Source organism: Manacus candei, unplaced genomic scaffold, assembly GCF_025592945.1.
Source record: "Manacus candei isolate 608988 ecotype Guabito, Panama unplaced genomic scaffold, ASM2559294v1 h1tg000007l, whole genome shotgun sequence".
Classification (NCBI taxonomy): Eukaryota; Metazoa; Chordata; class Aves; order Passeriformes; family Pipridae; genus Manacus; species Manacus candei.
This window is the reverse complement of record NW_026138055.1, coordinates 3,975,296-3,996,320: the sequence shown is the minus strand read 5'-3', so window position 1 is coordinate 3,996,320 and position 21,025 is coordinate 3,975,296. Positions and strand designations below refer to the sequence as shown.

The following is a 21,025-nucleotide window of genomic DNA, read 5'->3' as shown; positions in this document are numbered from 1 at the left end:
AAATGCCAACCAGCATCTCCCTGAAGTTGTTCTCCTGACTGATGTCACCTGTGCATTCTTTCCCTAACAGACATTTGCCATTTCATCCTCCCAAGCAAACAACAGCACCACACTGGGAATTCATATTCACTGCATTGTCTACTGTGATCTCATTGTTTCTCATTTTTGGGGAATGCAATTGCTCATCTTGCAAATGTGAATACATTCTTTGTTTCTAGATGCATAATCCAGCACTTAACTGTGATGGAGCACATGTCGACAAAATGAGCTGCTTAACGATGTGCTTGGGCTGCGTTTTCATTATTTTTTTTCTGCCAAACCTTGCATTATCCAAGAAGTTTACTACTATTGATTTCTTTTTCATTCTAGAACATGGAGAAAGATGTTGAATAGCATAGAAGAAAAATTTTTTTGTCTGATTATTTATGTCTTCACAGAAGGAAGAGAATACATTTATGATTTAATATTTCATTATGATATTTAATATAAGCTACAGTGATTTAGTGTAGTACAAACACATGCATGCACCAAAATGTAGTGCAGGAGTAAATCAAAGTACCATTATTTAAATAGACTATATCAGCATGGTTTCTTTTCTCCTCTAAGCTTGGAGATTAATTTTTAAAAATCAGGTTTATCTAATAAGACATATTTTCCATTATATCATGCACAAAATTATTGTACCATTTAAAGAATCACTTTATGCCATAAAATTTACTGATTTTTTTCCAGATAAATGTCTGATCTAGGGTGTTAAAACATCTGTTGCCATGATATTTAACGTTAAGGTTATAGGAGATAAAATTGTTGAAACTTTTGTACTTAAATTGTTTATCTAAGAAAATGTATTCTTTTCCCTCCTTCATGTTTACAGTTTAAAAAGTAAAAGGAATGCCTAGATGTTTTCCTTTATTTATTTTCTCACACCTCAAGTTTTTTTCTTCCCCTTTTTAACTTCACCCATTACTCAATATACCACATTCAGTAGGGGGATATTAGTCTAAAATTTATCATCCTGCAACATGTCAGCTTTGTTTTGTTATGTAAAGTTAAACCAATCTTCTCTATGAGAAAACAAAAATAATTCTTAACAACTTCATCAGTGTACTCCATTTTCCTATCCAAGTTATTAGTGGACCAGTGACACAGTTTACACACTGTTATGGGAAAAGTTGTGAAAGAACCTGATCTGCAGATTAAAAAAAGACTTTATTTTTCAACAATATCTGTGATACTTTCACTTTTCCTTACTAATGTCAGGTCAAACAATACTCTCTAAGAATTAAAAACCTTTCAATGTGCTCTAGTAAAAGACATTAAATGACCTTTGTGTCACTGATTAATGAAACTAAAAGTGTGCTCATCTTTTCAAAGAAACATTGAATAAACTCTAAGGAGAATTTATCAATAATTAAAATATAAAGTTTCCTAAGGAATGCATTGTTTGATGTGTGTTTGGCATTGCAGTGGCAGATCCTAGGGAAGTGGTATGCAAACGTGACAGGGTCGGGTAAAAGAAGTCACAAAAGTCAAGCAAAGGTCTCCTGGAGTACTGACAATGCCCTTGGAATTTAAAAGCTGACAAGCATCTTTTCCAGCTTCTGAACAAAACTCCCAAGTGGATGAGGTTTAACGATTTTGTTGCTGCAATGCTGAACCACATATATAGTTTTTTACTTTTTTCTTTTACATTAAATGGATTGATATTTTTCATTGTTTTGCCTCAATTTTCAACATTTGTTTGTGCATTTGGGCTTGTTTGACTGTCCTTGACCACCAATTACTTTCATGACTCATGACCAATTTCAAAATCATCATAAATTTCTACCCTTTTTTTTTTTTTTTGGTAGTCTGTAAAGGGATTCCATTAGCTTCCTCTCAGGAAAAGAATCAGTATATTAGAGGTCAGAATCCACATAAGAGAGATCTTTTGAGACTTGCTTCATTAACTGCATTGCCTGACTTCCAATAACCTAAGAAAGAGGTAGAACATCTGTATCTATGATCAGTAAAGGCTTTCCTACCTCAATATCCTTCCGAGGTTATTCATTTAAAAGCAGGCTAACTGCATGTTAAAGTTATTACTGTTTCTCAGCACTGATGGGAGAGAAGTTGAAAGCCCACCTAAGGGACTACAAAAGGCACTGAGCTGCTTGGAGAGGGACTTTGACAAGGGCATGTAGTGACAGGACAAGAGAGAATGGCTTTAAACTGAAAGAGGGTAGAGTTAGATTAGATGTTAGAAATTCTTTGCTGTGAGTGTGGTGAGGCCCTGGCACAGGTTGCCCAGAGAAGCTGTGGCTGCCCCATCCCTGAAAATGTTCAAGGCCAGGTTAGATGGGGCTTGGAGCAACCTGGGATAGTGGAAGGTGTCCTTGCCCACAGCATGGGGATTGGAACAAGATGATATATAAGATCCCTTCCAACCCAAACCGTGATTCTATGATTCTGCTTTTTCAGTAAAAGACTGGGTGAGTCCAGCAGCTCTCACTCCTAGTAATGGTGCCTTGAAGTTGACTGGGAGTGAGATGGGATGGATATTTGCACTAGGTTTTTTATTTTTCCCCTAATATATTCAGCTTCTTTACAGCTCCAGCATGGAACTTTCTGGTAATAGTTTCAGCAGTGTAGTTAACATCTCACCTGTGGAATCATCTTCTCTTTCAACTGCTCCCATGAGAAGACTGAGCATTAGAACAGTTTGGGTTTTGCTCTTTGCACAATTTCCTTTTGCAGTGGTATCTACTCTAAGCACAAACAGGCTTTTTGTTCCCAGGTCTCCCAGTCTAGTTTTAGAAGGTTCAAATTGCATTAACAGAAACCTTAGTACTAAACTCTTCTAAGTACTGTAGAAGGGCAGAAGGCTTCATTGCTGTGCACTCAGTATGCAGAACATTTCCCTGCCTTCAGCTTCTTGCAGCTGTGTCCTCCCTGGAGGATAATAATTTCTCAACAGTAACAGTAAAAGTATCAACTAGAAACCTAAAGAAACACAGAATTTTTCACCCTCTAGGGTCTCACCTGGTACAGTAATCTGCCATTAAGTGCCCTTTCTAAAGCAATGCAAGTGCTCCCTCTAGTAGGTTATATCCACAGTTCTGAATTTGTGCAAAGTTTGCAAAATGACATAGTTATGAATAGCCATTCGTGGCAGTGCTAGCAAAATAGTTTTCTTTATAAGCAGGATATCAACAACAATGGAGTTCATAACACCAGGGAAAGCTACAGTATTTAACATTTCTGAGACAAATTTACATTTGAATATGGGTTGGGATGTGTGGGTTGGGCAGGTCTAAATGTCGTACCAGGCTGTAAAGGAATGCTTTTCTTCCTTGGGTTTTAGGAATACGGAGTATGACCAAAATATTCCCTAATGCTGAAATACCAGAGATGACTGCAGGAAAATGCAAAACAATGTGATGAGGCACAGCTATGTATTCTCAGGGAATGCAGAATGATTTTAGAGACTGCTGAGCCACATAATGTGGCCATTGCATTCACCAGTGAAATACAGCTACATCTAGGTAAAAACTTCACAGCACCTGCACACTACTTGGAGCCAGGCAGTGCTCACCAACACTGCATCTAACCTGCACAGCAGGGGGAATTGGAGAAAGATAGAAATGTAATTATCCTCCTTGACAACCAAGTCAAGACAGTGAGGACAGTATGCTCAGAACAAAAACTAAAGAACATCTTTAATGATCAGCAGCTGCAAAGACCTGAGGCTTTCATCCCATTCAGCTGGTGGTGCCACTTGCAACCCTGTGCCTGCATCCACTGCTTCTGCAGCTCTCACTGCCACTCTGAGCACCCAAAATAGCATCTCCTTCCTCATCTCACCATCAGAAAAGTGTGGATGAAACATGACCTGTTTCTCCACATCTAGCAGGACTAACACATGGAAATTCTCAGCTGTCATACCTATGTCTGAAGGCCAGAAACACAAGCATATGATGATGGCGTGAAAGATATTCCCTGAATAACATGGGCTGCTGCTATTATTTGGAGCAGTGAGCCCTGAACCAGTGTGGGTCCAGCATGCTGTGTGTTACTGCAGGCAGTTATCCCACTAGAGAGGGGAAGTCACTTCATGGGAAGGAAATGGAGTAAAAAAGGATCAGAAATGGAAGGATAAAACTGAATTATTAAAACTTCAACTAGCTAGTGGCTACACAAAGGACATACAAATGATACAGTATCAAGTAAGGTCTCTTTAGTTGGCTTGGTATTTGCAATAGACTCTTTAAGCCTTTAATTCTATGCAAAGTTTTTAACATTGCAGATGAATACGGCAGACAAATATTGATTGAGAACATTTGGCAAATGGTCTGTTGAGTTCTGTATCTTTTTCCTAACTCTTCGGGGGGAAATTATCAGACTAAAAGAAGGCACCTATGGGAAAAATTCTTCACAAGTGAAATTTCTTTGTACCCATTTTTGAACCGTGTCTTTGGGTATGGTCATTAATTTTTATGCTTCTTCCTTATGACTATGTTTTAGTGTTGCAATATTATTCAAAATAATGAAGATGTTTCATATAACTGTGTAAAAATACAGCCATTTCTGCATCAGGCTGAATTTTGAAACAGAACCATAACTCATGACTGTGAGTTCGAAGAATGATTTGCACACACAGTGTGTTCCAGGAGAAAAAAAAAAAAAAAAGCATTTTCTGCCTTTCATTTTTGCTCAAAAACCAGAGGCACAACTTTGGATTTCCCTGCAGAGGAACCTGGTGAGCAGACAGCATGCTTGATAGAGCATGGGATCATTCACTCTATGCTTCCTTGCACAGCAGAGCCCATCTTTCCTGCAACGGAAAGAAAGAGCAATGCAAGACTGAATTTCTCCACAACACACCAAAGAACACAGGACACATCCTCAGCCTATACCAGATCTGCTCTTTCCTGCATATCCATTGTGCTCCGACAGAGACCAGAAGCCACCATCAGTCTTCCCATATGAATGAAGCTCACAGGTAAGTACTAACTACAGTAAAATACCTGAGAGAAAAAGGTCTGGCAGCAAAATAATATGCAAACTGAAATAAAAACAACCCTACATACAAAATAGCATAAAAGTATTTGCATCTATATAGATACTGTGAAAAATTGCACTCCACAGTCGGGCCAGACAGACTCTGGAGTTATAGGTGCAGCAGCAAAAATGTTAGGAAATACCTTTATAAATATATGGCTGTTTAAGCAGTGGAACAAGCTGTCGGGGGAGGTTATGGAATTGCTAGCAATGGTACTATTCAACGCTGGATTTGTCAGTGCCCTATTAGGGATGATATACGTGGAGCTGAATCATTTCTGCCATGATGCAGCTCCTTTCCAGCCCAAATTAGACAAATGTAAACGTAATGTGCATCGATACGCACTAACCACAAGGAATGAAACTCCTGCTAAATGAGATCAACACGCAGAAAAGGTGCATCCAAAAAAGAACCTTAAATAACCTTGTCATTGGAATGAGTATTGCCACAAAAAGGTGGAAAAATGAAAGCAAGAGGTGTTCAGACAAATGTGTGAAGCATCTGAAAATATCCTTTTCTATCAGAACAGAATTGGTATATTGATTGGGTACTAAACATACATTTTAAGTGCAAAAGCAAATCATTCCTTTTAGCCTTTGATCTTTTTGCTTAAAACATGCTCTCTTCTCTTATCGAACCACTTTTTCCAAAGGATTTTAGAAATGTTTGTAGAAAATTAGAAGCAGCTCAAATGACAGCTACCAGTCTGTTGGCTGCAGATGGAGAGCTGAGGAAGCTGTTTTAATAATAACAATAAAAGACAATTGTACTTGGAGACTTCTCTTGGGACAAATGGGTTAATTGAGTTCCGGCTAGAGTCAGAAGGAGAAAGAGTTTGCCTGACTGTTCTCAAGCAACAAACCCAGGCAATGTCTCTTGTATTTGCTCTGTCATTGTGGAGGATTTGGGAGTGATGGTCTGTGCTTGGACAATGGCCCAAGGGTGGATGCTTCAACCTGTGCTGAGCCTCAGAGTCACTGAGCAAGAGACCTGCAGATCCACCTCCTAGGGTGCAGGAACCGCCCTAAGGAATGATGACATTTAGATTGATAAGAGACCTTCTGGTAAGTCTCTGCAGGAAAAGGAGGGCTAGAATTCAATCTCTAAGGGATTCAAGGCAGTTTATGCATACCTGCTGTATATGGATACATATTTTAGAGCTTATGTATGTAACAGAATCACAGACTCAATTAGGTTGGAAGAGACGTCTGAGATCATCGCATCCAACCTGTGACCAAACAGCACCTTCTCATCTAGACCATAGACTGGGTGCCAGGTCTAACCTTTCCTCAAACACCTCCAGGGACAGTGACTCCATCACCTCCCTGAGCACCCTGCTCCAATGTTTAATCACCCCTTCTGTGAAGAAATTCTTCCTAATGTCCAACCTAAATGAGATCAACACTCAGAAAAGGTGCATCCAATAAAGAACCCTAAATATAATGCAGTCATAGGAATGAGCCTGCTTTAACAGCTCAATAACCTCAAGTCTAAGCAGTAACCCCTAGCTTTTTCAGAGGTGGATGGAACCTTCCAGAGATTAATATAGCTCATCCAAAATATCTACTAAGCGATGGTCCAAATAACTTGAGTTTCTGATTTCTCCCTCTTGTCTCCAAAGGCAGTTAAGATTGTGTCACTTCAGTTAAGGGAGGAACATTTGGGACACCTAAAATCAGGTGCTACGAACCCTGCTGTTGGGACTGAGGCTGGCTAGGCTGCTTTGTATATCCCTTTCTGCTGAGTGTGAGAAGGCCCAAAGGACTCAGTCAGAGATAACCTCATCTTGACTGTGTTTGAGGAGAGAAGGACACTCCCAGCCCTGTTGCTTCTCCCCGCCCATCAATGTTCCAGGATACAGCTGCAGAGCCAGGCTGCGTGATACAAGGGTAGCAGATTATCTCAGAAAGACTTCAGTCTTCTACTCAGATTCCAGGAAAGACTGTTCTTGGGAGATTAACCTTTACAATAGAATTGAAAAATTCCAGCCTTCTGCGACTGGGAATAGACTTGTCAGGGAATACACCAGGTTATGGGGAAATCAACTTTACAAATATGGAGAATTTCTAAACCCATCCATATGAATTATTTATGTTATCTGCCCATCCAAATTGGTAATCTTAAACATTTTTATCTCTTTCTATTTTTTTTCCCCTGCTGACACATGGTTTTTTTCTGTTATTCCCATTTCCCACTGCAAAAGTCAAGAGCATTTTATAATTAAGAACAAGGTATTTCCAAGCCCTTAATGATCTGCTGAGTGAGTGGGGACATGAACTGCTATAACATCTAAAATGACAGATTCACTGCATTTCTAAGGCATGGAGTGGTGGGGGTTTATGTCAGTAGGTCCCTTTGCTCTAAAGGGTCGTTCTCTTACTCCTTGTACAGATAGGAAGTGATGATATAACATGAGATTCACATGGGATTTGCTTTACTGCTGCATCAAAAGGACAAAACCAAAGTCAGAGTAATTCTTGAAATATTTCTAAGTCACAGTTGTAATCAGGAAGTCCATTGCTTGAAGCAAAGATTAAAATACTGTGATACTTCACTTACAGGTAAATAGAGATAACATGCACTTTGGCCTTCACATCTGTCTTCTGAGGTTTGAAAGAAAAAATTCCTCATCTGCACTGGGACTTTGTTTCTGCAATTTTCCACAACTCTACCACTAATGGTAATACTGTGACATCTCAAATTTACTGAAATTACTGATTTCCAGTCATTATTTTAACAACTACGATCTGAAAGAGGTTAGATGTTTTCTATCTGAAATGCTAATAACTGTCTGGAGTCTTGTCTGCTTTTACCTTGATTCCTCCTTCCATTTGAATAACTCAGGGGAAGGAATAATGGGAATTTTAATAAAAAATTCTGCACCGTAAGTACAATCTCTGCCATCCATCTCGAACTCTTACATCAGGTATGGGATTACTGCTGGATACATGTAGCCTATTGCTTCCTAAAGCTTTTGTATCTGTTTACTACACCACTACTAGAAGTGTTATTATTGATAATAGTGGTAGCAATACTGCAATATGTTGGGGGTATTCCATTGAGATTAATCTTCTCTAAAGACTCAGCAACAAAGAGCTGTTTCCATTAAGATCATATGGTCTTCATGGTCTGGTCTTACAAATGACAGGAAATATTTCTCACATCCACTGTGAATCCAGTCTCCTAAGAAACACATGCATTCTATAGTACAAAAGGCATAATTACCCTATAATTATATTGTAGGTGCTTTTTTATCATAAGATTTCCACTAATCTATATAATGAGGTACTTCATGGACTGGCCAAAAATAATTACAATATAAAATTAAATAATTGATACACCTGCATTTAAAAATATACAGTTGGATCCTCAGCTGAGTTAAATCATTATCTCCCTGATGATATCAGTCTGGTTCCTGTGCATTAAAAAGGAAATCATGGGAGCAATAATATCTCAATTATGTAGTTAACCTTCTGGTTATATTAATTAGTGATGATTAGGCATGGGAAACCATAATTATGTCACGTACATAACACCCCTTTGAAACTGCGTTGTGAATCCAAACACAAAAGGCAGATGTGAACATCTACCCAGGGCTAGCACAAACCTGAAACTCAATTATTTCACCCTCTGTCTCCTATCTGAAACACAGCCAGTGGTGGCAGCTCTACTGTTGTCAAATTTACACCAGAAACTGCAGGTTTTATTTGTCCTAGAAGATAAATGCAAGGTAGAATTGCCCCATATTCTAATTTCACATGGTAGCTATTAAAACCTTACTAAAAAAAAAGAGAACAAGACAAATAAAACAACTAGGTCCAGTTCAGTTCCTAAAGGAGGAAGCCCTGAAACTAAAGAAGCACCTTTTCATTAACTCAAAATACTTATCCATTTGTCTGGGCTAAAAATCAGTGTTTCTTGCTCCTGTTTGCAGGAGATCCTGACACCAGACCAATATTTGCACAGGATTTTTCTGAAGAGTTGCTCCTCACTGACTCCAAAAATGCAGTCATAGACATTGCACTGAGGAAACTGGTTTTCCTGAGGCAGCTATCTGAGGAAACTGTGGTATTGGGAAGAGGGAGCCAGAGCAAGCAAGATTTTCCACCACTGACCTCATGCCTAACTTAAGAAGTTCTACACCTTCAAAGATAAAGAAGAGAAAAGCCAGTCTGAGCTAACACTCTTCCCCCAGTATATCAGAGATGTGATTTATCCCAGCAGACCATTCCCTCACAGCAGGGCTACAGTAAATAATTATGGTGTAGGTCATTCAGTCTAAATTTAGAAAAACACTAAATATTTTTATATAGGCTTCTCTCACCTACTGAAACCCACAGAAGCTCTGCACTGCCAGAGGAATTGTGGACCTAAACATCCAGGGTTATTCCTGCCATTCAGCAGGCAGCATCCTGCCACCTCTGCAGGGAAAAGGACAAGCACAGAAGAACACCATAGAATTTCCATTAAATCAATCCTTTGAAAAGCGAATGTTAGAAGAAACTATATGTGTTTCACCAAACATATATACTATAAATGGACAATTTGCAAATGAAGTATTCCAGAGTCAGAAGCTGCCAGAATTAAAGCTGCCTGTGTACTCTGCATTGTACTTGCAGGGACTTTGTCATTGTTATTGCCTGTTTTTATTTTTTTAATTTAAGTGACTTGACTTCAGAAGTTTGACTTGCAAATCTGGCATTTGAAGTTCAGGGAAACCCCACCTTGCACACTTTTTCATCTATATTCACTCAATTATTATTTGATGTGTTCTTTGCTTTCTGCTGTGCCAGTAGCAAGGGACACTGGTACAATATGGACCAGAGTTCTTTATTGACTCACAGAATTAACAGTCTTGAGGTCTTCAGCAGATCTGCTCTGACATGTCAGCTCAGTTCGTAACAGACTAGGTTCAACAGAAAATGCTGGCCTGTGAGGGCCCAGGTGTGTGAGGCCCTGGTTAGATTCTGGGCACAGCAAGGTCTCATTCAATGGCAGTGCCGTTTAAGGACTAAAGGCACATGGTTCTTTGCAGGGTCTAACCCAGTAGGACTTTGGTAAGACATTCTTCCTGTCTTTTACTTCACTAAACTATAAAACTGTTGCCTAATATTTAAAACATTTAAAAGCAGCAGTTCTCAGGCATTGCAAGCTCTTCTCTAATGATATTTCCAATTCAATCTGAGATTCCTGAATGAAATTTCTGTAGAAGGGTTACGTAAACGTTTTGCCTTTCAACCTGAAGTTCATTCAATAAAATATTATAGAAGCAGTCCTTGTAAATATCTCACTTCAAGAGAGGTTGTTTTTTTTCCTTTTCTTTTGCTCTTGGCAGTGGCTGTGACAAGTATGACAGCGCAAAACACAACACAAAGTTATAAATGTTACTTTTCTTCAGACAAGAAACAAAGTCATCGATTACCTAGGTGGATAGGTGGGAAACTGAGGCACTCTGCTTTCAGAAACTCCCACTCCTGTCTCATCCTGGGGCTATAAAATGAGAGCAATGTTACTGCCATTTCAGTTGGTGCTCCTGCCCCGTGTGGATGCTGATCCTTTCGAGGTCAGCCCTGAAAACGAATTTCACCTGCAGACACTGGAGCTCCTTGAGAGTGACAAGTTTAGGACCTGTCAAGCAAAGAGTATGAGCCACTCATGTCTCCAACCATCTAAAAAGAGACAGCAGCAGAAGAATACACAATTTAGGGAAGGCTCTTTTCATCACTTCAGTGGTTTTTTTGCCTTTACTTCAAGTTGCTGCACAAGTGCATTTTGGTCCCTCCTTTGATATGCACCTCCCAACACCCAAGGAAAAGGTTGCCAAAATCTGATAACAAGTATGACCCCCTCTTCCTCACTGTCATCCTTTTGTCTCTGTTTCCTAAGCCCACACCTTTCACACAAGTCAGGATTCATCCCTGTCACAACCTGGAACACTCTCTGCTGGCATTCTTCCCTTGTTCCCTCTCAGCACTTTCTTTCCATCAACTCTCTTACACCCCAGAACATCTGAAGAGTTGGCACAGTGCAGCCCATGTCAGGGGCCATTGTCACAATTTAACACTGCAGATGATTGAATTAGAGGCTTTGGCACAGCACTGTTTATCAATATTAATGAAGCTGAACCAAACATGCAATTCCTTGTGGGCCTTTGCCTCACTCTTCTCTTTCCCTTCTGGAATCTTGACCATCCACTCCATCTCTTTACCACCTCAAGCAGTTGCTCCAGAGGTACTGGGAGCAGAACTTAAGAGGCCACAGCTCAGTCCTTTTCATTAGTGACACATGCATTATTAGGGGAGAGATGAAGTAGGAGGCAGGGAGTTGGGGGATGCATACACTCACAGGACTTTTCATGAGGGGGAGATCAAGAAAGTGTGGTCTTTTGGGAGGTTGAAGTTTTTAAGAAAAATGTAAGACCCTTCTCCAAACCTTCACTCTAGCTTGTGGCTTTGTATATTACATAACAACACCATAACAGTACTTGGGCTTGGGGACTAGAAGGATAAATGGAATTTAAGAAATTAACTGTAAAGATGCAGAGCTCTGGCCACAGGTAAGATTTTCTGCCAGCATGGAGGTGTTTGTGTCTGGGCTGCCACTGCTGATATTTTGCACAGAGTCATCACTGGGATTCAGACTCTGGCAAAACTCTGACAAACTTGGATGTGACAGCACTGAGCAACTCTGCCTCCACAGCTGCGCTGGGCACCTTTCCTTCTGCCTTCCCAACGCAGCTTCCTGGCAAACTCATTAACCACATGGATACACTGAAAATGCTTGGAACCGAAACGAGAACAGAAGGAATGAAATCAACTCTGCTGCCTAAGAAGCTGGGATTTACTTTTGTTCTTCATCTGCACCTTCCCCTGTCTGGGTACAACAAAAAGGAAATCTCTGCAGCTGATCTGGGACTTTACAAAGAGAGGGATTACCCCCTGCAAATCCTGACAGGCCCCCGTGTTCACAGCCTGGCAAACACTACAAAAGTAATCTCCTCTCTGAGATAAAGTCCATCAATCTTATTCTTACACCAACCCATTCCCCTCTGCCCCTCAGACAGAGCTCGAAGAAAAACCCTGCTCAGGAAAGATGCTAAAATCTGCCCTTCCTTGGCACCCTCCTATTTAACTTACTCTTTCAGCTGGCCTCAAAGTCGGGTCAACACATATCCATTTTGTCTGCTGAGCTGACTAGTTTTCAATAACAATTTCTCCTTCGTTCTGTAACAGAGATCAATAAAACTGCCCCTCTCTCACATTGGATGAGATTCCAGCAACGTCATTTACTCTTTATCGTTGCTACTTCTTTGTTTTCTTTCCTTTTTTCTTTTTTTTCTTTCCTTCTTCCCCCCTCCCTCCCTTTTTTTTTTTTTTTTTGGCAAGGCACAGATCAATTTAACAAGATGAAAATGACTTAGAATTTCACTCAAGGTAAAATCTGCACTTTATAACCCAGGATGTAATTTACAATCCTGTCATTAAACTCTGTTAATCCCATTATTATGAAGATAAATAATTACCCATAGCGAAGAAAGGGATTCCCAACAGAGTAGAATTATATTTTCCATCAGTAATGAAAAATATCCCTGCCGCAGTGACACTGGAAATACAGATAGTGAGTACTCCCAGGAGGCCCAGGAAAGGTTTGCTACGCAGGCAGTCCTTCATGGAGCTCGAGAGGGTAGCAGTCAGGAGAATCAGCATCAGGCTCACCAAAATCTTGCCCCTGGCCAAGAGACTGGTCTGGTGGAAGTCCTTCCAGAGGCTAAAGGATGCTAGAGAGTAGAGCTGCAGATCTTGGTGATCCAGTTGCATCTTGTGCATCAGTTTACAGAATTCGCTCTCCCACTTCTCCCCAATGAGGTCCTGGGTGACAGAGCCATACGTTTGGAGGTAGTAAGTGATTTGGATGGCTCTGGCTGATTTGACTCTCTGGTCCTTGCTGTTTGGCACTTCCATGACCCCTCCAAGCTGGTGGCCAATAAAACTGCTCCTTCCATCCTGGGAGAGAAAGCAAAAGAGATGAGCATGTGGTTATCCTGCATACGATGTGACACAGTGATAGTGTTTGGCTCTGCCTTCCTCTCACAGACACCACCAGAGCTCCACTAAAAGGCCACTGCACTGAGCAGGAGCCGTGCCATTCACTCCAGTGGGCTTTGGGATCTATCCCTGCTCCTTCACACAGCTCTGTCTTACTCATTACAGACTCATTTGCACTTCTCTGCTGCAGTTACAGATGTTCCCAGATGTTCAGGGAATGAAATGTGGAATGCAAGCTCCTTGCCCCATTCCACATTTAACTCTGATGGACAAATCTCCAATTACTATGAAAAGTTTGAAATGAAGATCAATTGTTGGAAAATTTGTGATTTCTTGACACTTTGGAAATGGTTCTAAAAAGTTGGAAATGTACAGAAGACGAAGCCTCTTTCCTCAGTATACAGATGTAAATGTAGACAGATCTGCAAAGTTTAATAGTTATTCTGGCTTCAGAAAAATATAATTAAAATCAGACTTTTTTGAATTGTGTATTTGAGATTTCATGGATTTATACCAGTGGCACAGAGAAAAGAATCTACCTTACACTTGGATTTAACCAAGATATGTGTGGGTTTGTTTTTTTTTTTTTATATTTTGAGAATATAAACCTTATTCTGGTCTTACTTCTTTCAGTATATGCTAGGACACAAAAAACTCCATGACAGTCAGTAAAGGACACATCAGGTGCATTCAAGATCAGCTTCTGTCTATTTGCAAGACCAGACCTTTTTTTCTTTTATTGAAGGAAGGATTTAGTAAGAAAGGTCCTGTAAGGAAAGTCCTTGGTCTTAAGCCACTGGTAATTCTAGTTCTCTAGGATAACTGTATGTGCCCCTTCCAAGACAAGGGAAGCTTGTGTGGATTTAGAAGATCAAATCCAGTTGCAAACTGAGGAAGAAGACTCAGTGGATAAAATTGGCCCAGCACAAGTAATATCTTTGATCAAAAGAGTCTAAACCCAGGGATTACATGTCTGTTGCACACCAAATAACATTTTGCTTTTTCCCCCATATAAACTGGATTATGAGTTTTCAGATTTATTTCCTCTTGTATTTAATAAAAGCATAAAATTATCAAGACAGTTGATGTCTACAGCGTCTTGCAGCAGTGAATTCACATCAGATAATACTCTTTGCCTAAACACACTATGGGAATGAGCTGACCACTTGAATTTGGGAGATGCTCTGCCCTACGCACACACATGGAAGCAGTCATCTGCAAAAGGCCAGAACAATTTGAGGGAGATATTTTAACATCTATTACATCCAACATTAACCATTTCTAGAAGCACCTGTACTGCACACAGGTCATTATCTGAAATTGCCAGACCCATTCGTAGTAATGATTCCCATCCTAAGGAAAAATCAATGAAGCAGGACTTTATGAAACATAGATGTCTTCCAGCATGTCTGCTCATAGAGAAAATAAATATCAGAAACAGGGAGACAGTGCTGAAAATGTTTTGTGTACTCACCTCGTCTTCAATCAGGTATGTAAAGGAGGTAATCCTCTCACTGAGAAATTTCTGCCTATGCCTGCTTTCATGGCAGGAGCTCACACTGTTTCCGGCATTTGCCTACCACAGCCCAGGGAACAGGACAAAATGCTTTTCAGAAGTTCATTTTTCCCCTATTCCCTGTTGTTATTTCCCACTGAAATAACAGCTTCTGGCAAGGTATCCTGGCGCGAGCTGACACGAAAGGTGAATTGCAGTCTAATGCCAGCTTCTCAAATCACCTGAAGCCTCATTGCAAATGTCACACAAGCAGAGACAGCTGGCACAGAGGGGCAGCTGGTGCTGTTTGGACTCCAAAAGATCCTCGTCCCTGTCATTTCATGCTAGAATCCTGTTTTGATTATTTCTACTTTTTCTAAGGAGAGTTCACACTTAATATGCACACAAAAAATACATCTCCGAGCCCGTAATTGATGTTTGAGCAATGCAGTCCAGGCTCACATCGGATGCAACTTTGCAGTTAAAAATCCCATTTGGCACTGGCTTTGAAATTTTAGGGAGAAATGTCATATTTCCTCAGCATGTGCATGTGCAGTGCTGACACTCAGAGGTTTGCAGCCGCTGCAGGAGGCTTTAGCAGCACAGCTCCAAACCCAGCCCATGCACTGTAATTCAGGTTTCATTGCTCCACTGTGCAGCACACACACCAAGGTTATGGGAAACTTCGTGATGACCATCTGCCTTCCCCTGTGAAAAGTGCACCGAGCAATGGCAACATTTCAAAAGAGGCAGCAGAGCAACCACAAATAAATTATGTTCTGCCATATCTCCCACGAAACAGCAGATAACAGCTATTTTTTACACTGATGTACAACAGGGCACCCAGCTCATATGTCAGCAAAACAGAGAGTAAGCTTTCAGATGGAATTGAGGAAATCACAGATGCTGGATTTCTTTGAGGTCGTTTTGTCCGTTCCTTTGCTTCCAAAGGCAGATTGTTTCCTATCTAAGCAAGGGGTTTACCTTTGCTGCTTTTATAACATGCAAGCATGAATGTGGTGCCACAACACAGGGGAAAATGGGGCCCTTCTCTAATACAGATCTTAGAGGATCACAGAATCACAGAATGGTTTGGATTGGAAGGGACTTTAGAGATCATTGAGTTCTAACCCCCCATGATGGGCAGGAACACCTTCCAATAGACCAACTTGTGTCCAACCTGGCCTTGAACACTTTCAGGGACAGAGCACTCACAGCTTCTGGGTAACCTGTTCCAGTGCCTCACCACCCTGAAATATTACTAATATTTAATCTAAACTCACTTTCTTTCAGTTTGAAACCATTCCCCCATCTGTTACCTTTGTCAAACACTCTAAAGAGAGAAAAAGTTCCTGTTGTGCTGAGTAGGGTTGTTTCAGCAGTGGTTACAGTCTCAGCAAGGAACGCAGAAAAAATATGGGGAAAATATAGTCTTTCATCCCGTTTTACAGGTGGCAACTGATGTAGGAAAATGGAATCCAGTGCTGCCAACAGGACTCCAAGAGGCCTCCAAGCCAGGGAATTAGCTCTTTCTTGGTATCTCATGGAAACTTCAGGGAGTTATTCACTATGCCAAGGTCTTTGTTGTCCTCCAGGACCACCTTAGTGAAAGAAGGAGACATGAACAGCTAAGCTCCTGGACTAAGCCTAAGGTCTGGGAAAAACAAGGTCACCTAGTTCCTCATGAAAAAACACACTTCCTGCTGATAATTAGCACGTCCTTCCTGGTATATGCCTACATGATGCTGTTTTTAATTTCATAACAGTAGTTTCATGTTTCAGACTACCCCTTACACTTTTTATCTACATCTCTTGCTACTCTCTGATGCTATACACGGAAAAACTCAAAAAAATAGAATAATAATAATAGTTATTGGTTATATACCACCTTACACCCATGTATCTCCAGAGGATCTACAACATAAGATGCTAACTGTCTTTAGCAAGGTCACTTGCATGGTTGGAACCTGAATTTCAGATTTCCAGTCTGTGTCTATGTGTCTTCCTCTCTTTCTTTAACATTTTTCTTGAACGTCTAATGAAAACTTCACAGTGTCTGTTCTCCCAGATTCTGATGGCAGCTAATTCTCTCCAGATCCAAGCGTCTTTAAAGGTGGCATGAAATATAGATCACTTGCTGGGTCATGTGATACTTGATCTAAAACAGAGGCCAAGCTAAAATCTTTGCTTCGATGTATGCTAATTAATTGGTTTCTGTGTCCTCCCCTTTCTTTCTCTAGATGTCCCAAAGCTGTTCGGTATATTTAGACTCTGAAAGGGAGGAGAATGAGAACTAAGATGACAGTCATGAACAGATTCACCTTCCTTTTCCCCCAGCTTGATGGATTTCACCACGTCTGTTTATGCAGACCTGACCTTGCACTTGGTTGAAAATCCAAACTCCTTGTCTGTTCAGTAGTAAAAATTACTAACAGTGAATGGAAGGATACAGAATAAACCCCTTCCACACTTCAGGCTAGAAACTCATCTGTAAGAGATGTTTGGCCCCTAATTTTCTAAGAAGATGTGTAAGTGGCATGGTGATGTTTGGCTTGCTCCATAGCTGAGTGCAGGACCTCCCAGGTTAAACAAAACCAGCTGCTCTTCTGAGCTAAGTATCTTTTGCTGGTGCTCATGTAGGCACAGATTCTCTCAGGATGCAGCCCCAGAGCAATATGAGCAATATTCTCTCTCTACTAAATTACCTGGGACCTTTTTCATTTCCTTAATAATTTCAGTGCAGCTGCTGCAGTCCCAACTCCCACCCTGCGGGTTCTGTGTGGTCACTGCCCTGGGCAGGATGCCTTATCATCTACTGGGATATTTTCTTTGTCCAAGATCACATTAAGTCAGAAAGAAAGGAGGACTGTAGTTACTGAAGCAAATGGTGGGGAGGGCCAGCTGTGAGGACTGGCACAGAGGGACATGGTTTAGTGGTGGACCCGGCAGCACTGGGTCAATGACTGGACGCGATGATCTTAGACGTCTTTTCCAATGTAAATGGTCCTATAATTCATCTCTGCTTTGAATGGCATCAGCCTCCACTGACTACCCTCTCACAGTTTGAGGTCTTTTTGAGAGGGCTCCTGCCTTCCCAGGGCCCCACTCAGTGGAGGTTAGGGCTGGTGAGAGTTTTGAAACTCATTTCAGATCTCTGGCGAGGAGAGGAGCCCTTGTTCCCTACTGCCAGATCACTTTTATTCAAGTACATCTGCAGGACATTTGCCAGCAAATTTATCTCTATTTTTATTTTTCTTTAACTGGTACCTCTCATCAACTGGAGTGATAGATCATTATCAAGCTACATTATAGCGATGTTAGGAGAAAACATGCAATCCTGGTTACACTCTATTTTATCTTAAAAGCTTAAAATGCTCAACAGAGGGCAACCAGGAATGTCTGCTGAAATACATTGTGTGATAAACATCCTAATGAGATCAATGCAGTTGTTTCTCCCTCTGATAAGGACATTCCTCCTCTACTGTAGGTCACAGAAATTATTATGCTAAACCCCACAGAGGTTAGCATGAAGCCAGTTATTTTTCAGCCGGTTGCCAGTTTTCGAGGTAAAAAAAAAAACTAAAATCCCCTTTCATTTAAGGTTTAACATATAGGGCTATTCCTGCATCCTTCAGCCTCACTGTAAAACTGATTTCTCTGTCCCTGGTACAGTTATCCACAGAGACCTTGTACCAGTCGATCCCTATTAGACAGCCACCAATTACCAAGAATTCTTGAAGCATTCCTTTCCAACAGTTGCACGTAATGCTGATTCATTCATTCAACATTTTCCATACATTTTTATGTAGCAGTTTTCCTTCTCTCAGAGTTGTGTAGGTGCTCTTGCACACCCACAAGGATGTTTGCTGTGCTTGTCCCTGTGCAGCTATTCTGTGTGGATGAAGTATGGAGGAAGCATCCAGGGGAAGTTAACACTGAAGGCAGTGCATTTGATGTAAAACTGCACCTTGGTTGGTTGGAAACAGGGACACAGCAAAGGCCATGGAGTCTGTTCACACAGCAAAAGTGAAACATATGAAAGTGGCCATGACAAGTTTTCCAGGAAATAATCCTTTAAGTCTCTGCTGGAATAAATAACAACTCATTATTTCCAGCTACCCAGCAATGATGTGGCTCAGCTCACCAACTCATCAAGCAAATTTGTTTTATGGTCACTGGAAAGAGTCAGGCACATCCAGAGGTACAGGTCAGACTTGTTCTCTGCAGTTGCCTATCTCTCTCCATTTAAAGCAGAGGTATGAGATTACTTAAGACTTGACCCCAGCCTTTATCATGCTAAAAACTTAGGAGATATTGACCATGTTCAGTGACAAATGCAAACACAAAACTACCTGAACTGTCTTGTCATTCCTGGCTCATGTTGGCCCCTTCACAGGCACATCCTGCAGGGTAACAAACACACAGACCTTCATCCTCCTCCCAGGGAAATCCTTGACCACTTGTGTGATTTTCAAATGAATAAGTATCCAAAACAGCCAAAAGGTAACCAGAACCATCTGGCACCTCTTTGTGATGACTCTGGGCCTGTGCTCCTTTCCATTACAGCTTTGGATTTCTAGTTTTTATCTGGTAATTTAAAAGAGAAAAGAACAAACTAAAAGTGTTTCAAGAGACTTATATACTGTAGAAGTAATAATAAAGAATAAGAGCAATGTTCCTAACACAGATTTACTCCTTCCAAGTAAATCAAATTAAGGAAGGATTCCTAAGGGTGCAATAGAAAAGTGTGACTGCTATTAGAGAGTTCTTCTGTGTTGAGGAGCTTGTGTTAGTGGACAGGCTGTTCTGAGTTCCTTCAGTATCACCCCAGTAGGTTTTTGGAGAATCATAGTGTGATTGGGGTTGGAAGGGACCTTTAAAGGTCACCTGGTCCAATCCCATGCAATGAGGAGGAACATCTTTAACTAGAACAGGTTGCTCAGCCTCATCCAACCTGGACATGAATGTTTCCAGGGATGGGGAATCTACCACCTCTTTGGACAAGCTGTTCCTTTGTTTCACCACCCTCAATTGAACATCTCTGTCAAGAAAAAGGAAGGACAAAAGGAAAGTAGAAAAGACTCTACCTTCACCTTCTGGTTCCCCTGCACATTCCCCCAGAATGAAAGACCTCTCCTTCCCAGACCAGCTCCAGTCCATTTCCCTCCTAGATTGTATTTTACCTTTACATCCTTTTCAATCCTTCATCATTCTTTGTCCTGTCTTCAAGCTCTTCTTTGCTCAAATGACCCCTTCTCTCATAAGGTCACTTTCTCATTTGGTCCATCTCAGATCCCATCCCAGTTCTTCTGGGAAAGGAGAATTAGATTTATTGCCCAGCACAGCTTTGTCCCCAGCTGTCCTAAACAGCACCCAAGGACACAGTGGTGTCCTTGAAGCTGATGAGTAATAGCCACACTGGCTGGGATCACACATCTCCCTAAGTGGGGAAGGGTGTTGCTGGAAGATGGGGGAGTTACAGACAGTGTAAGCACTGGGAGATAATTTCATGGCACAGCTCACCTATCTGCATTTTTCTTCTCTCCCCTCCACCAGGAGCAGGACACAGGCACAGCAGGGACATAACTTTTCACCTTCACAGGCAGGTGAACTGGTGGCTGGTCCCCAGCCCCATGAGATGGATGCAGGGCACAGCTTGCTTTGGATGCCCAGCCGGGGGACCAGTGGGATGGTTCACTCAGGATGAAGGTGGGTGGCTCAACACACCTTGTAGGTGACACATGTTCACCTTCCAGCAGGCACTGGGTCCCTGCTCCCTCCTCATTGTTCATTGTCCTTTGAGCTTGTGCTCTGCCCTGCCCAGGATTGCAAATCCTTGAGGCAGCACCTTGGGATCATCTTCTGCTTTTCATAGCCTGTCCCTACCAGTGGATCTTGCCTGGTATTGCAGAGCAACAGGTAAAGGTTCATCTGGCTCCTAAATCCTTCGGGATGAAGGGTGATGGTAAAAGCAATCACCACAAAGGTGATAGATTAAACATCTCCTTTTACAAGGAGAGCATACATGACTTTAAGAGGGGAAATCCATGGTGCAGCTGTGGCTTTCCACCTCTGCAAACTAAGACAAGCCTCTGACAGTTGCTAAGCTATGAGGAATACCCAGGTCCAATTTAAAAAAATTTGTCCTTGTCTCCATGGTCTTGTCCACAGCTACTGTTCATCCCAAAGGATTTTCTTTGTGCCAAGGAGAAATGTAGGAATGAATCACTGAAATGTAGGAATGACAGAAGTGCCTCAAGGGAGTTGCACAAAACACCAGTATTTGGATATATACAGTTAAACACTCGCAGTGATGTATGCAGGAATGTGTTTGAAGAACACATTTACCATCTCTCATATTTGCCAATCCCTAGGAATCTATATCATGAATACTTTTAATCAATGAATACTCCATATTAATTCTGACTTAATTCACAGCTCAAA

The 21,025-nt window shown here is 41.2% G+C and overlaps 1 protein-coding gene across 1 annotated transcript in view; it reads right to left on the bottom strand.

Annotated features, from left to right (window-relative positions):
- Window positions 1–21,025, bottom strand: part of PTCHD4 (patched domain containing 4) — an 80,781-nt gene that overhangs the window by 43,513 nt on the left and 16,243 nt on the right. Inside the window, exon 2 of the mRNA XM_051810195.1 lies at window positions 12,564–13,044. Within this exon, the coding sequence (XP_051666155.1) occupies window positions 12,564–13,044 (481 nt within the window). The remainder of the gene's footprint in view (window positions 1–12,563; window positions 13,045–21,025) is intronic.